The sequence below is a fragment of the Sciurus carolinensis genome, chromosome 3 (assembly GCF_902686445.1).
Source record: "Sciurus carolinensis chromosome 3, mSciCar1.2, whole genome shotgun sequence".
Taxonomy (NCBI): domain Eukaryota; kingdom Metazoa; phylum Chordata; class Mammalia; order Rodentia; family Sciuridae; genus Sciurus; species Sciurus carolinensis.
The window spans coordinates 87228778-87247009 of record NC_062215.1 but is presented as its reverse complement, the minus strand read 5'-3'; the positions used below and the strand labels follow the sequence as shown (position 1 = coordinate 87247009).

Sequence of the window (18232 nt, the reverse complement as noted above, 5' to 3'; positions counted from 1 at the left end):
ATACTCACTAACAGCATTCTAGAGTATTTCCCCCACAGCATTTAATGTTAACAACTTTTTGTAATTTTACCAAATGTGAACCAAAAAACAGTGGTTTGATGTGTATTTCCCAAATTCCCAATGAGGTAAAACAATTTTACATGTGTGTTTTAGCCATTTGTATTCATTTCCTGTAAAGAGTTATTTCAAATATTTTGGTTGTTTTTCTGTGAAATTATAAGAACGTGTGTTTTTATAAATTCTTTCCAGATGAAGCTGATGACCAATCATATTTGGGAGCCGTGGCCTCCATGTCATAGAGTGGAAGTCCTTCCTCTTCATGATGGCTTTCTGAGTTGCAAAATATGTTCATTAATGAAACCAGTAGCCATTCATTCAGAATAGCAGGAAATCCCCTAACTCTTAGAACTCAATGATCTGCCTTTTCTCTCTTCTCAGCCCACTGAGATGTCCTATTTATCATGTCTCTTTTCTTCTATTGCTTTTTCCTTCCACTGACTTTCTAAGGATTTTGTTCTTTAAAAGCAATAGATTCCTGAAAAATCGTCCACCTTTTCCCACAACTCTTTTGGAAGGGACAAATAGGTCATACTTAACATGCCAAAGATGCAGCTCAAATTCAAACCACTGCTGCCTCAGCAGAAAAGCTCTTTTTAAAACTTTAAAATCCTTTAATCCTTCTCTACTCAATACACACTGGGGTGGCCCAAGCATTCCAAAATTACTCATAGTGTTCTCTTACAGCTATCATTGGATTTGAAACTATAATTGTCATCACTTTCAAGCTTTTCGTACAGCATCTCATATGACACTAATGTTTCCTGAAATTATTTCTCCTCCTCTCTACCCAACCAGAATGTAATAAAAATATAGCTCTGCTGAGAACCTGAGATTTTCCTTTAGTGAGCAAAATGCCCATGCATGAAATCCCACACTGTTTTAGAGCTCTCCTGGGCATATTTTCAGTTCTAGAAACATTTACTGAGAACCTTCTATATGTAAGACACAATGGAAGAAACATAATTAAAACACATTCTGGTCCTCCAGAAGCTAGAATCTAATGAAGAGATAAAATAACTCTAAAACAAGGATGGCTCTGTTAAGTGTCATAAGGGAAGTACAAAATGATCTAGGAATAGAGTGGATTGGAGGGAGTATATTGGCTCGCAGAGGCCATCCCTGGGAGTAAGGCTGTGTGAGGGTGGGCTTTTGAACATTTTGACTACTGGAGAGAAGATTTTCCCACTGTTTTATGCTTTATTTCTTAGTTTTTCTATATAAAAAAATTGTTTGTCTTATTTACTATTTTGGAATTCCAGGTTTTTAGAACCTGAGGGTATTTCTTAAGTACAGCTTTCATTTTATAAATGGAAAAACTAAGCCCAAATCACATAGCTAGATAACATTGAGGGGGAGAGCTCAGTGATCCTAACTCCCATTCTAAGGCCCCTTTCATCAAAAATATTATCTTTGTTGTCTTCAGTAATTTATTTTATCTTTTCTTCTTTCTCTTGAAGTTATTAGTATCTTATAATGGGTGGAGATTCAAAGGTATGTTTCAAAAGTAATTGCATTCAGTAGCCAAACAAATTGTGCATGAGAATATGAAGGATCATATCAAATCAGTCTTAAGTAATCAAAGTTGGACCTAGGATCAAGTTTTACTAGTAATTTCAGGAATATAGTCAGTCAACAGGCACAGGCAAGCAGTGAGAGATCTGAGACACAAAGGACAGCTTCCAGGTTCTTCCTTCCTTCCTTATAAGACATATACATGCTCTCTATAATGAAACATTTCACTTTATAGTCATATGTGAATACATGACATTTTTCTGGAAGCCATGCTTCTTAAATCCATAGATTTATCATAAGCCACCCTGCAATTGGGGGTATCCTGCAAAAAAGCATTCCATAGATAAGGACTAGCAAATAATGTATTTGCCAGGAGGTCCAGTTATCAAATGTTTACAATATTGAATCATTTACTTTTCTTTCTCTCTTTCTTTCTTTGAGCCCCCACCTCTATCCAGTAATGATAGAAAAATGGATCACAGACCAACTGCCTCTCCTGCCCAATATTTATATAGTTAATAAAAAGTGATTTATACTGGTGATGGAACTGTAAACTGGTACAATCATTGTGGAAATTGGCCTGGCGGTTCCTCAAAAGACTAGGCATGAAACCACCAAATCACCCAGCTATACCACTCCTCCATATTTATTCTGAAGAATTAAAGTCATCTTACTACAGTGATACATGCATACCCATGTTTATAGCAGCACAATTCACAATAGCCAAACTATGGAATCAGCCTAGGGGTCCATCAATGGATGAATGGATAAAGAAAATGAAGATACATAATCACAATGGAGTTTTATTCGGCCACAAAGAAAAATGAAATTAAGGCATTTGTTGGAAAATGAATGGAACAAGACCATCATGTTAAGAAAAGTAAGTCATACTCAGAAGGCCAAGGGCCATATGTTTTCTCACATGTGCAGAAACTAGAAAGGAAAAAGGAAAAGAAAGGTAGGATAGATCTAAAAATCAAATGGAGATCAGTAGAGGAAAGGGATGAAGGAATGAGAAACAGGGAGTGAAGGGAAAAGGGAGGGGGGATCATGCTGGGGAGTGATATTGGTCAAATCATATTGTGTTCATGTACAAATATGCAACAACAAATCCCATCAATATGTACAACTATAATGCATGAATAAAAAATGTGGAAAAAGAAGTGAATAGGTCCCATTTGTATGTATCTCCCATAACATTGCCAGATCATCATGGGAAAGAAGAAAAAAGCTTAAACCTGTAGTTTTCCATATTTAACTATAATCAAAATGAAGGAGAGATGAAAGTGTTAGAATTTCGGATCTAGATCACCTTTAATTATACTGTGTAAAAATGCTATCCATAATTGGTTTCTTTGAGCCAAGTAAGTGACAGAGACCCTCAGGCAAACAGTCATTTCCCAAGTCCCTTTATTTCATTTTGTTTTGGTTTCCATAAAAATGTACTAATAGGAATGTCCTTCAACTAAAAGCATTTTTACAGTTATTTACATTTTTTTGCCTAGAACACTTCCACTTATTGATAGGTACTTGTGACTTCAACAATTTCTCTCTCCCTCCTCATCCCTATCACCTAGTCTACCTCTAGCATCTCTCTCTGGATTATCATTGATGTCTTCCCCACAGTCCCCCTGTTTTTCCCATTGCTCTTAACCAATATGTTCTCTTGATTGTGGCTCTTGCCATGGGAAAATTTGTGTGTGTAGGGGGGGAAGGGTTGGCCTATTTTTGTTTCATTGGTTTATGCGCTTACTTTATTATTTCCTTGCTTCTACCCATTTGGGTTTATGTCATTCTTTTTTTAATAGTTTCTTGAGGTAGAATCTTTGAAGGCCAAAGGCTTCAACCCTTTATTCTTTTCCAATAAAATTATTGAAGGTATAAATTTCTTTCTAAGCATTGCTTTTACTATATCCCACAAAGTTTGTTATGTGCATTTTTATTGTTATTCATTTCAAAATATTATAAAATTTCTCTGGTGAATTCTTTGTTTCCTGGGTTTCCGTGAAGTGTTTGTATAATTTCCAAATATTTGGGATTTTACTAGATGTCATATTATATACTTTAAAAATTTCAACATTTTGAAATTTATTGAGACCTGATTATGACACAGAAAGTGATCTACCTTGATAACTATACCTAGTTCACTTGTAAATAATATATATTCTAGAGTTTGGGGGTCTAGAACTCTACATTTATATATTAGGTTAAAGTGATTGATAATGCTGTTTGGATATTCTTTGTCTCTATTTTTCCTTTATCTTTTGCTTGTTTATTTATTTATTATTCCCCAGAGGGGGTGTTAAAATGTTCAGAGATAGTTGTGGAATTTTCATGTTTTGTCTCTTAATTCTGTCAATTTTGTTCCACATTTATGATTTTTATGATTTTTTAATAAACTGAATCCTTTATCATTGTGAAACATTTTTCTTTATCTCTGGAAATACTCTTTGTCTTGAAATCTATTTTATTTAGTGTTAATATAACCACACCAACTTTCTTTTGGTTGATGTCTTTATGGTGTATTTTTTGCCCTCTGTTCACTTTCAATCTATCTGTATTTGTGTTGAAGATAGTCTCTTATATCCAGCATATATGAGGTTATATGTATAGATGGGTATTCTTCCTTATCCATTATGACAACCTTTACCTTTTAATTATAGTCAATATAATTATTCGTATGACTGAGTTGATGTTTAACATCTTACTATTTGTCTTCTATTTGCCCATCTATTCTTTGTTCCATTTTACTTCTTTACCTTTAGGGTTAATTAAAATTTTTTTAGAATTGCATTTTAATTTATCTCTTTTTGGTTTGCTAGTTTACCTCTGCATTAATTTTGTTAGTTATTCTAGAACTGAAACTATTCATTCTTCACTTTTCACTATTTATGTACATACACTGTATCACTTCTAATAAAATACAAGAACCTTCCAACTACTTAAGAACATTTACATCACTTTCCCTTTTATATTTACCCCCACATTTAGTGTTTTGGCTGTTCTTCACACATTCTTATCAGTTTGAATCTCCATCTGGTGTCATTTCCCTTCACTCTGAAGAACTTCCTGTGTACATTTTGTAGTGCAGATCTACTGGTGACAAATATTTCCTGGTTTTGTTTAGGTAAAAATGCTTCCTATTCAATGTCTTTCTTCTAAAAATTACTAGTAGACATTTTAAAATTTTTCAAAAAAATTGATATGAAAATACACAGTTTCCAAATTTCCCTCCCCTCAAAAACAATTTTCCCTATTACTTACATCTTCTATTGATGCAATATACATCCATTGATGAATCAGTATCAATATGTTATTATTAACTAATTGCTTAGATATTAAAATCCAAAGTTGACATTAGGACTCAATGTTAGTGTAGGCATTAATGGATTTTGACAAATGTATACCAACATGTACCTACCATTACTTTATCATTGAATAGTCTCACTGCCTTAAAGATCTGTGCTGTATTGTTTATTAGTTCCAAGAGGTGTTTTTTGTCAATTCTTTTAGATTTTCTGCATAGACAATCAAACAACCCTGCAAGGAAGGCACTATTATTTTAACTGTGCAACTGAGGGCTCTGGAGGTCAACAAGTAGGAGTGCCAGATTTTAAAAATAAAAACACAGGACACCTAGTTAAACTAAATTCCAGATGAAAAACAAATAATTCTTTAGGGCTGGGGATGTGGCAGAGCACTAGCCTAGCATGTACAAGACTCTGAATTCAAACTCAGTACTACAAATAATAATAACAATAACAATTATAATAATTATTATTACGTTTAATATTTTTTATTATTATTATTTTCTTAGAAGCATGTTCCAAATAAAAACTATTGATCATTTAATTTGACATCTCTTATTTATCAAGGTGATTTTTATCAACTATTTAACAGATTGATAAACCTATTAGGGAGGTTAAATAAACAACTGTGGAGCTAAGACTGAAACCCAAGTCTGTCTGTCTTGCAGGTTTGGGTTCTTTTATCTCATCAGCTCCTTCTCAGGATGGATATCAAAAAAAGAATATCTTGAAGTTAAAATGAGAAATTGACCAAATAATGAAAATACAAAAATTAGCATGGATAATCATAGAGAATGAAAACAAAATGGAAATAAGGTTTCATGTTTTTAATGTCATCCCAAGAATTATCGGATATAAATCTGTACCACCTTTAGTTGAGAATACATAATGATACAGTCTTTATTAGAAGAGAAACCACTGCATCTCTTAATAAGTGGCAGGAAAAAAAAATCTAGCAACACACAAATGTCAGCTGACCTTATGTTTTAGAGGGCCCTGGGTCTACTTCCTAATGAGTATGTTTTTGTAGTCATAGTCTTTTGCAGTGAGCTTATTGCCATTTATGAATCAGACAAAAATGCAATCAACTTACAAAAGATTTTGCTTCAGAATACCACAAGCTTGTCTAGCTTGTTCTAATGTAAGGATTTTCCATTCAGTGTTGCTTTTTCAAGCATGGATCCAAGAATACAATGAGTTCACAGGCAATCTATTGGATTCTTGCTCTGTGACCTATCCTCAGATTTGGAAGGGAACCCTTTTGGTACCTGACAAGGATTACAAAACTATACTTTTCCCAGATATACTCTCTGTAAGTCAAGTGATAATGGTAATTGTGTCAACCATGGAGGTACCCAAGGGCCCAACTTTTTTTTTTTTTTTAAGCACTCAAACAGCAACTCGAAAGGGTGTAGGACATTTGTTTTCCTTCCTAGAGGAGATTGTTCTGCTTTCAATTCTCTAAGCTCAACACACAGTGGATGGTTGCCTGGGTGACAGCCTGTAAACTAAGCAGTCACCTTGCAGCCAACTGAAGGGTTTGTGCACGCAAAACCAGTTTTATTAATTTTCTAAAAAAGTATTTGTGTTGTGCAAACTGGAAAAAAATCAGAGAAAAAAATCTAAATCTATGCTGTATTTAAATGGATTCCTAGTTGAAGTGGGGGTTGACAGCTGGCCTGGAAATCAGTGCCACAGTGAATTAGGATGATGTTGACTGCTATTAGACTTGGCAACTCTTCAACTGTGTACCAACTCCTTCAACAAAACAAACCGTAGGTAAGCCAGATCTCCACTTTTTCTCCCATTTTAGATAATACCATGTGTTGAAACTTTTTTCTCCCCAAAGGATGTCCTAGAGGAAGAATAACAGGTAAATTGATGGAGAAAACTGTGTCCTAATCTCAAATAATTATATCCTTTGAGTTGTAGTAAACTGTTTTTGACTTTTCAAGTATTGTGACTTTCCTACCAATAAATGCAAACACCTGTAGACCACGGGATAAACTACTAATGACAAGAAAAACATATAAAAAAGACTTGCTTCCATTGAATCATATGCACGATGACGTAATCCCCTAAATATTTGTAAATTTTATGTGGTATAAGTCTTGTAACTACTCAATATTATATTCATATATTCTTGAACACATTTTATTAACATAAAATGGAATTCTTGTTGCTTTAAGTCTTTATTACATAAAAGTCCAAGCCAAATATACAATATAATAAAACCTTTTGACTTTACAAGTAAATAAACAGGCATACAATTAAAACTAAGACTGGGCTTCAATAGAGACTAAACCAGAAAGTCCTGCGAAATGAAATATTATTAAAAATCACTGCTCAAAACAGTTCTAAATGGGAAATTGAAAAGTTTTCTTGTGAAGAAACTTAAACTGGAAATGTACAGATTGAAGGTCAGAGGAAGAAATGGAGCTCACTGAACAATGTGGGTCTGTGCATCATAATTGAAAGAGTAACTTGTGTGTAGGGATATTGCTGTGGGCCCATTTTATCCTCATTCTTTCACTGAGCTCATGAGAGAATGAATGACCAAATAATGACCTTGTTGCCTAGTATTATAGTAATTTGATTTGATAACTTTGGGATGGTGGTTTCAATAAATCTAAATTTTTTTTTTTGTTTTAGATGGTACATGCAACTTGTGAAATATCCTCAAAGATTATGTGAAAGAGTTAAACAACAAACTTCATAACATTTTCCCTAAGTAATAAACTTAAATATTTTTGAGGTTTTGTTTCTACTTTATTCATAAGCTAGTGATATAAATAACTATTCTTATCTAGTTGTTATTCAAATATGATTTTTAGCTTTATTGACAGACATGTTTTAATTACCCTTTGTTTCTGAAAGCATTTTTAAACTGAAATGATATTGCAAATACTTTTGCATTTTCAAAAACAACTATGTATATAAATCCAAGTTACAAAGCAATTTGTTAGAACAGATATTTATACTGGTTTGAAATTTTTCTGTAACCTGATTTTGAGTATATCACCAGGTCTTTCTGCCCTTAGTAAGGTTCCAAGTAATGACTGGAATGATGAGTAAGTGACAGCAATCAAACAAGGATCCTCTTCTCTTAGAAAAGCTTAAAGGAGGGACGGGGATGTGGCTCAGTGGTAGAACACTTGCCTAGCATGCACAAGACCCTGGGTTCAATCCTCAGTACTGCACCTGCCCCCCCCAAAAAAGACTTGATACAGAATTTGCTGGTAGAAGTGTAAATTGATAAAGCCATTCTGGAGAATAAGCTGCCAGTGTTTATTGAAATTAAATACCCTACCCATTCATAGCAGAGAAACTTTTGCCCAGTACACAAGAAGGCCCATTCAGTGTACTTATTACAGTGTTGCTTGCAAAGTAGGATGTCAGAGGCAACTTAGATGCCCATCATCAAGAGAGAAGATAATAAATATAGTGAATGCATAACAAACAAACAAAACCCCCAGAGACACATATAAGTACAAGGATAAGCTTAAAAACAAAGTTTAAAATAAAAAAGTAACAAGTTCTACAGTACAATATCATTTGTGTAAATTTAAAACCTGTGCACACATACGCTTAACAGCATCATAAACCTTATAAAGATACACATGTATCTGAGGATATGTCTCAGGTACATTAGATTGGATTCTTGTGAACCCTGGCAGAAGGGAGGGCCAGAGGGCAATAGAGCTGAAAGGGGAAAAAGAAAAACAAAACAAAAGGAAAGCCAGTCCAATGCTGCCTAATGAGTGTGATGAATTCACCCCATCTAAGCTCCAAATATGGAAAACAGGTCTATTCTGCAATTGCTCCTTTAAATACTAGTTCCATTAAACCCTTTTGGGCACTAGCACTCTCATCTCTCCAGTGTGAGATCCTACTTCACTAAGGCCTGCATCTGATTTTCCTCATATGTAAAACAGTGTGTGGCACATAGTAAGTCAATAAGCATTGAATATTAGTACTATTGTTATATTATTATTATGTAACATCCCTTTGAAAAAAGATCTAGGCTTGAGGAATTTATTCTCTATTTCAAATTATTCTTTGTTAGAAATTGGGAGAGAAAACTATATTGATCCTTAGACAGTTAAATGAAAAGTAATAACAGGTAGTAATGATAAACGTCAATTAGAAAATAAAGAGGTCTGCAAGAAAGAAAAACCATAGATTGATTTACGATCATAAGGTCAGTTGACTGTTGTTAGAAATTACCTTAATGCTTGATTTAAAGGGAAAAAAAGAAGAGCCCTTCGAGAAAATAATTCCTTCTGAGGGGTCCATTGGGAGGGATGAGGGATGAATAGGCAGAACACAGAGGAATTTTAGAGCTGTTAACTATTGTGTATGAAACTGCAATAGCAAATGCATGGATATATATCATTATACATTAGTCCAAATTCATAGAATGTACAACACCAAGAGCAGACACTAATGTAAACTATGGACTTCGGGTGATAATACCCAATGTATAGGTTAATCAATTGTTAACAAATACAGAACTTAGGGACAGGAAGGAGGAGCAGGACATAAACTTAAATGCTGCTCAATTTTGCTGTTAATCTAAAAGTGCTCTAAAGAATAAAGTCTATTTTTTAAAGTATATTATTTTTTTTTAAAGGAGAGTCCCTAGCTTCAACCCACCCCTACTAAAGGAACTTGGAAATCTTTCTTTATAACAAGGGGACAGGTAATTTTATGCTCAAGCAAATTTAGGAAACTGCACTGATGAAAGACCACCATTTCTTTGAAAACCAAGGAGACAAAACTACCCTGTTTACCTACTGGCTCTGTTGCTGACCTCATCTATTATTCTATATAAGAAAGACTTGCCTGCATCCCCCAGCATCGAGTCCTCCTCAGTTCCCAACCCTAAACTTCTTGAATTTATTTTTTATTTTCTATGGCCAATCAGTCAAAAATTCTGTTAACCATTTCTTTCAAATTTTTGTTTCTGCCTTTCCATTTTCTGTCACAACAATCTTCCTAAAGTGCCAGCAGTCCTAAAAGACACTGCTATAAACTCTCCATGGACTTCTCAACCTGTTGGGGAATATAGTATAGACTTTCATCTGGTTCCACTCTCCCTTCCCTGGCCCTGGGTAGGCCTTTGCTCAGGCTCATCTCCCTATCAGAACTGCCTTTTCTCCTTCACTCTGACTCTCCAAATATTGTTGATGCTTTCTTTCCAGGGTATTTCAGCCCACACTGTCATCCCCATTCTCTGGCATCTGTAAGATTCATGAGCAGTTGCTTGCATTGACAATCATGTATTTTGTTTCTTGTATTTTGTTTTAACTAATTTAATGTTCCTTGCAACAGGTCAATGAAAGCTCCTGAAGGGCATATAACATCTTCCTAATGAATGGATGAATTCACAAAATAGTACTATTTCTGGAATGAAATAATATTCTTTTTTGAGAAAGAGGGCTTTATGTAGTTGGCCTGTGAATTTGGAAAGCATTTGTGTGTTTAGAACATTGAAGACCAATTTTAGACTTTTTCTTGTTTATTTTTCTTATATTTTTTCCCCACAAAGCTATACTCTGAGATGAGCCTCTTATTCTTTGGCTTTCAACCTAATATCAGATTACTGTGATTAAACTTCCCCTTCGATGAAAAACACATGACCACATACAATGACTATGGAGTCAGAAGCAGAAATTGGACTGTGGAGTCTGATTAAGGATTTTATGTTGTTTCTAACAGCAATATGCTCTATGGAAAAGGGGCAGTTTTTGGAGATTGCAATTGTAATTTAAGAAATATTTCAAAGATTTGGGAAACTGAAATGGGATATTTAAAACTAAGACTTTCCTGGAAAACCTAGAATGATGGCCTCCATGTTGCTTAATGACGCACTGTGCTAGAATTATGAAAGATACAAAAGGGTAAAACATGGAATGTCCCTGCTGTAGAGGAGCTTACAGCATAATTGGGGAGATAAAGACGTCCATAAAGAAAATCATAGGGAGGTTAATAAATGACACTAAAGAAATTAAATTTTAACAAGAATTTTCACCTATAAAATGTGCCAACAGTTTGCATGTAGTATTTCAGATCCTCAATCTTTTTGAGAGGGATCTATCATTTGCATTTTAGAGATGAGAAATTAAAGCTCAGAGGTGAGCAATATGCCCAAGATCACACACTTGGTACTCTTTGGAGAAGTAATTTGTACCCATATTCAGTCAGGCTCCAAAGCCTGTGCTCTTTCCATTCTGGTGTTCATCTATCCTGTCTTCTCCTGTACCACAGTAGATCTTCCAAAGTAATGGTAAAGTTATTATTGTTCCTAACTTAAAATATGTGTGCAAAGAACCACACCTGTTGGAAATGTAGGGTTTTCTCCCTTTTAAAAAAATGTTGTGCCATGCACAGTGGTGCATGCCTGTAATCTCAGTGGCTCAGGAGGTGGAGGCAGGAGAATCACAAGTTCAAAACCAGCCTCAGCAATTTACAAGGCCCTAAACAACTGAGTGAGACCCTGTCTCTAAATAAAATACAAAAAAGGGTTGGGGATGTGGGTCAGTGGTTAAGTGCCCCTGGATTCAATCCCCAGTACCAAAAATAATTTGCTTTAAAATCTATTATAATGCTTTTAAGAGATGAAAGAAAGAAACAGGTGACAGTAAAAGCAGAATATATTACATTTGAACCACCCGCCATTTTGCTGGCTCTCATATAATTAAGTCATTTCTTTTCTCTTGAAGGCAATTATATGGAACAAGCAAGATGAATAAAAATAAACTGATTCATGATTTCCTGGAAGTTGTTTCAAGAGGTGATGTGGAACTCATCTGTGACCGTATTACTAAAGTCCATTCAATCCTGGGAAACCTTGACTTTCAGCACCCAAAGACTGGGAATACTCCTCTCATTACGGCAGCAGAAGAAAATCTAACAGAGGTACAGGGGGAGGGAGAGAGAAAATGGCACCCAATAAGCAAGGTGTATTTATGTTTAGTTTCCAGAATCATGCCTCCTTCTTATTGCTCAACCTAATGAACTTCCAATATCTAGAGTTCATCCAAAGCCCTGTATCATGAGGCAAGGTCATTACTACTAACTATCTTTTTTCAGCTTCCGGGACTGTTTAACTTAATGGCCAGAGTCACATTACTTTCTAACTGCATCAGTGAGATTTGCAGCCTTTGATTAACACAGGCTTGACCTGACATTTTAAAAAAGGAATCTACTTTACTCTAGGTCATTTGCTGCCCCATTATCATGACATCTTTTAAGTTTTCATCGAGTTTTAATGTAAGGGTTAGGGGAGTTTTCCAGGACAGTGGGACTAATCACAAGAATTTGAATTTCTTTGGGTCAGTTTCTCACTCTCTAGTGGGTCACCTGCAGGAATATTATGAACCTTAATCCAGGCCAGGAAGAGCCTGAACACTCACCAATGTCTCATCAATGGTTTCCCATGGGAATTTGTCTGTGTTAGGGAACTCTCCCCAAGAAGTCCAAATCTCCCTTACTTAGAGCAGGCAACACCTCCTAGGAAAAATTCTGAGACCTTTCCGTAATCTCCACATGGATACAAGGTTGTCCTTAGGAAGCACTGAGCTAGAAGACGGCTCATATCAATTTGATTTTCCTTAATGAGCACTATGTACCCCAGCACCCACCTCCTCAGTGAACCTGTCAAATTTGGAAGTTTGGATGGTTTCTGTTCATATTAGTCATGAATATTTCTCCTTTTTCACTTCTTGCAGTAAAGATGCTTATCTTCATAACTGTTGTCCGAAAGGGGGTAGAATCTTTTGCCCATGCACTAAGGATCTTGGCATTAATGTTACCATGGCATGAATAATGTGGATCTGAGACTAATTGCCAGATTGGTGAGGAGACAGCACCCACAGAAGAATTAGCGAAAACAGGGTACTGTTTGAACAGTACCCATTGAATTTATTTCCTGTTAATCAGCCTGCATCTACCTCTTAGTTTATCCTCATTAAGCCAATAAAGTGGAGAACACTTCTTGTTTAATTGGTCATACAATTTGGTCAACACATTTGATATTATTTCCCGTGAAGTTTCTTAAAATCCTGGTAATTAGCCCACAAAGCCTTCATTCTTCCACAGTCATTCCGGTCTCTCTCATCATCTCATCCTTTAAATTTTCATTCATTCTTTCTTCTTTTTAATCAGCTGTCAACTGTGAAGTATCTGAGTCTTTTTCTTACTTGGAAGCTAAGAAGTTAGCCTGCCAGAGAGTCATAGACTCTGACAGAAAACAAGAAATTCTTGGATCAGGGAAAAATCACAGTTCACTACTTTTATTACTAATAAGAGACTGGATATCAGCATTTCCTTCAGTTTCACAAGGTCCAATTTGCCCAGGGCAAATCGAAGAGGGCCAGGTGATACCAGTACATAAAATGGGTTGTTTTATAGAAGAATCCTGAGTTCAGGGAAACTTAATCTTTTACAGCGGATCTTTTAATCTTTTAAGCATATCTTTCTACTACTCCAGAAGGAGACCCTATTTCTATCTTCCAAGACTTTTCGCTATTCAAACATCTTTGAAAACTTAGTCTAGAACAAAGGTAGTTAGTACCTCTGCTCTGCTCATGAGACTGCAGAAACACAAACCATGGAGGATTGTCTTCCAACAGCCTCTCTAAAGAATGATCTACTGATTTACCCTCACTGCTCCACTTCCTCACCTATTTGAACTATGGTATTCTGGCATTTTCCTCTACTATATTATTGAAACTGTTTTTGTCAATGTCATCTACAACTTCCTTGTTTCACTTTCAGGTCTTAGTAGCATTGGACACCAATTTTTCTGAACTGTTTTCTTCCACTGGCTTCCTTCTGGTTTTTCACCCTGCTTCTGTGGCAACTTATACTCAAATCTCCTTTGTGCATTTTTTCATCCCTTGAATGTTAACATCCCTCAATAATATGGGATACATGTATGTATGTATACATATATATATATATACATATATACATATATATATATATACATATATAGCACCTGCTATAACTCAAGTCAACATCCCTCTCCTGAACTCCTGTATATATAGTAGATTCAGCTTCCAACTGAATCTCTGCACTTGGATGGCACAAACATTCCAAATACAATATGTCCAAAACTGTCTTCATTTTTTTCCTGTACCCAATCCATATAAGGAACACCCATATCAGTGTTAACCATCTCATTAAATAGCAAAACCATCTATAATCTTCACCCATTCAAAAAATATTAATTTATAAGATCTCTTGCCCATAATGAAAATGAAACACAACAAATAAGGAAATAGTCACTTAAATTACAAATTGTTATTAGTGCTTGGAACTAACCAATAGAACAACTTCTTTCTTGTTGATAAGGTGATCAGGAAAGTCCTTACCTTAGTGATGTGTTCACATTTATGGTAAGATATAAATAATGATAAAGGACGACATTTAAAGAGCAGTTGGGGGAGAGGGAATAAAAGGAAAAAGGTTTTAGGTTGGAAAAAGGAGTGTTTATTTGGGGTACAGAAGGAAGGTTAGACCTTGAAGAGGGAGAGTGAAGTACGGCACAGATGAGACTAGACAGATAGAGGACAGATCATGCAGGGCCATGAAGGTATGCAAAGGGCATTTAATTGAATTTTATTTATTTAGTACTAGGGAGTTTAATTTTATTTATTTAGTACTAAGCCCAAGGGTCCTTGACCACTGAGCCACATCTCTATCTCTTTTTATTTTGAGACAGGATCTTGCTAAGTGGCTTAGGGCCTCACTAAGTTGCTGAGACTGGCCTCAAATGTGCAATCCTCCTGCTCAGCCTCCCCTGAATCACCACACAAAGGCACAAAGACATTCTTAAAAAACATCTTTATTGAAATATAATTCATGTACCACACAATTTACCCATTTAAAGTATGTAATTCATTGGATTCTAATATTGGAATGTGCAATGGATTCTAATACATGAGTGTGCAATAATCACCATAGTAAAAATTTTAGAACATTTTCATCACCTCAAAAGAAACACCATCACCCCCAAGACAGTGACACAACCCCTGTGCCCTTTTGCTGTTCCCAATTATCCTTTCCCCAAACTACTCACCACATGCCTAAGCAATCATTAATCTAATTTTTGTCTCTGTAGCTTTTCCTATTCTGGGGTTTCATATAAATGGAATTAAATAGTATGTGGTCTTTGGTGATTGGCTTCTTTCACATAGCATAATATTTTCAACATTCATTCATGTTGTTAGTAAGTATCAATCTCTACTTTTTATAACCAAATAATATTCCATCCACATCTCCTTCCTTCCTTCTAGCCTGAGCTCCAATCGTATGCAATTCCTTCTAGAGTTTGAATGGTACTTTTCCTCTTGTTCACAGACCTTTATTCATATAGCTTCCCTTGCTTGAAATAATCTTTCTCCCAGTCTCTGTCTTGTTAAATGAGTCTAATTCCTGGGGTCTCAATTTAAACATCACTTCCTCCCAGTCTTTCTGGACTTCCTAAGACAGCTCTATTGGTTTCTTCTAAGTGTACTCCACTTCTGCCTCCTCTAGTCACTCTATCTTTACATTTATCCCACTGTGTTGTAAATGCCTTTTCCCCACATTTTTTAATGGGTACTACAGTTGTACATAATGGTGGGATTTGGGGATTTGTTGTTACATATTCATACATGTACACAATATAACAATATAATTTAGCCAATAACCCTCCCAAGCACTTGGAATTTCCTTTTTTATCTGCCTCTGTTCCACACTAAACTAAATTCACTGAAGGCTGGTACTTGTCATTTTTAGAGGCTCAGCACCAAGGAGAGTTCTCTATGCACACTGGGCACCTGATTCATATCTGTTGAATAAATTATCAATTAACTATTTGGAATTAGATTTTATTTCTCCTAGAAACACTTTCAGGGATATTTGTAGCATTAAAGAATATATAAATCTGAATATTTGGGTTTATATTCTAAATTATAGACTTATAAAACTTCAATATTGTGTGTGGTTTTAGCATAATACAATCACAGATCTCTAGTCTAGCAAAAAAAAGTAGTACGAAGAAAGCATCCATATGACAGAAATTTTTATTTCCAAAATTTAAGAAGGCAAGTGGCAGTCATCAACATCTAAATCAATCCTGTTTTTTTTTTTTTTCTTGTACCTCAGGTATTATGCATGCTATGCAAGCATTCTACCAATAAGCCACACCCACAATCTGTACTCCTCCATTTTTATTCCCTTCTAATTTTCCTTTCCTATTCCATGAATCAGAGTCACACCTGATTCAGATCAGTTTTCTACCCAGATCTGAAACTGCTTTAGTACACAAAAATATGAAATTAAAAATGTTGTTGTGCTGCAGGTTGTTGGATTTCTTCTGGAAAAGGGAGCAGATGTTACCCTTTGCAATTACAGCAACCAAACTGCGATCCATGTAGCCAACCGTGATATCCAAAGACAAATCTTGGTCAGTGGAATCCAGGATCCCCAAATGAAACTTCTACAAAGTTCATGGCAAGGTGATCTTGAAAAACTTCAACACTTACTGGTTAGTTAAACTGATGTTTATTTCAACCTTTGGATGGGTAGACAGGTGATAAAAAGAGCACAGACTATATATGATTCCTTTTAAAGAGAAACAAGTTATTTTCAAATGCAATTCCAAAAAGTTCCATGCAGGGAATACAAGAAAGAAACAGGATCAGACAGGAGGCTGAGGTGGAAAACAAGTTAATAAAAGAACATAGTCCTTCAGCAGAATGCTAGAAGAAGTCATGCAGCCCACTGGGAAATGATATGCTCCCAGGAAGCCTCCAGAGGACTACTGTCAACTTGCTCAGAGGAGTTCCCTTGACATCATTGCCATTTGTACAGTTGCTGTTTAGATCCCTTTGGACCAGTTGCAGTTATTACCTTTATTCTGAAAAAGGAATGAGACAGCCTAAGCCTTGCATAATATTTAGTTGTGACTAAAGGACTTAAGAGGACATATTTTTTAAATGTCGTCTTTGGGGGGGTACCGATCCTCTAGTTTAGATTTTCTACCTATAGATTCTTTTTCCCAGAGTGCACTATGAAATCATATGCATAACTAAGGACATTAATTATTGGTGACTGGCAACTGCCTGCTCTTGGCATTTACCTTCAAAGATACTGTCAGGCCCACGTGACCTTCCAACTGAAAGAAAATCAATTGCTGCTAGGAAACAGTTTCTTCTAATCCCTTATGATAAAGACACAAACAGATAAAGAAATAATGAAAGATATTCCAGTCATGTACAGTTCAAGGATAGCTAGAACAAAACCAAAGGATACTTTAAATTCGTTTGTTGTACTAAATGATAGTCTGAAATTGCCATGCATCATCAATGAGGCTTGGAAATTTTTTTTAAACACAATACATTTTATTTTAATGTTATTCTCAGCAGTTGTAATTATAATCCAATGTCTGTTTTCATAACCACATTTTTCACCCCTAAAGATTAGCAACCAAGCTTTAAGAAACTAGAGCCTATAACTGAATCTAGAGCTTAATCAACAGAAGCTAAATTAATGTGCTTCTGCAAGACTATTGTCAGCTTAAAACTTTCATGCTGGTTCTAACTAATAATAAACATTCATATAAGAGGCAATTTCTTTTCAGCGACAGAAAAAAAATATTAACTAATTAATTCCCACAGCACCCTGCTGAAGTAATATCATTATCTCTATTTTGTCCCTAGAGAAGCTGAGATAGAAACAGTGACTATACTGATGGCATAAAGTGAAATAGAGATGGAAATTAGTGAGTTACCTTGGTCTATAAAATGAGCAATTTGGATATTTTGGCATTCCAATAGCCAACTCAGTTCTGAACTGTGTCAATTAAATTTTACTTTCATGAAAGCAACTAACACTAAACCCATTGTGTTTGACTATATAAATACAGTTAAGTGAACTGCTTTATTATTGTAAATTATTCATTGATTCAGTAAGTGTTTATTGAATACTACTATGTGTCAGACACTCTGCTAAGTGCTTTTCATATTTTGTCTCTAATTATCAAAATAACTCTGCAAAAAAGTTGTTATTATTCCAGGTGTACAGCAGAAGACTCTGAAGGTCAGCAAGTATAGGGCTGGTAGATTTTGCAAATAAAGATACAGGAGATCCAGTTAAACTGAATAAACAGCAAATACTTTTTTAATATAAGTGTGTCCCAAATGAAAGTTATTCATCATTTAACTGGCATCCCTTATTTTATCAAGGGTTGATTTTATCAACCATACAACCAGGTGTCTGTGATATAATCTAGCAGGGAGGTTAAATAACCAGCTAACAGAGGGAAGGCTGAAACCCAGGTCTGTCTGTCTGTCAGGCTT

General features: G+C 35.4%; 1 protein-coding gene across 3 annotated transcripts in view; it reads left to right on the top strand.

The window, feature by feature from the left end:
• Positions 1-6397: 6397 nt before the first annotated feature.
• The window catches only part of Map3k19 (mitogen-activated protein kinase kinase kinase 19), a 60069-nt gene continuing 48234 nt past the window's right edge, over positions 6398-18232 (top strand). For all 3 annotated transcript variants that reach the window (XM_047545618.1, XM_047545619.1, XM_047545617.1), the window contains exons 1-3: positions 6398-6659; positions 11606-11801; positions 16234-16419. In XM_047545618.1, coding sequence (XP_047401574.1) covers positions 11628-11801; positions 16234-16419 — 360 coding nt within the window. In that variant the 5' untranslated portion in view covers positions 6398-6659; positions 11606-11627. The remainder of the gene's footprint in view (positions 6660-11605; positions 11802-16233; positions 16420-18232) is intronic.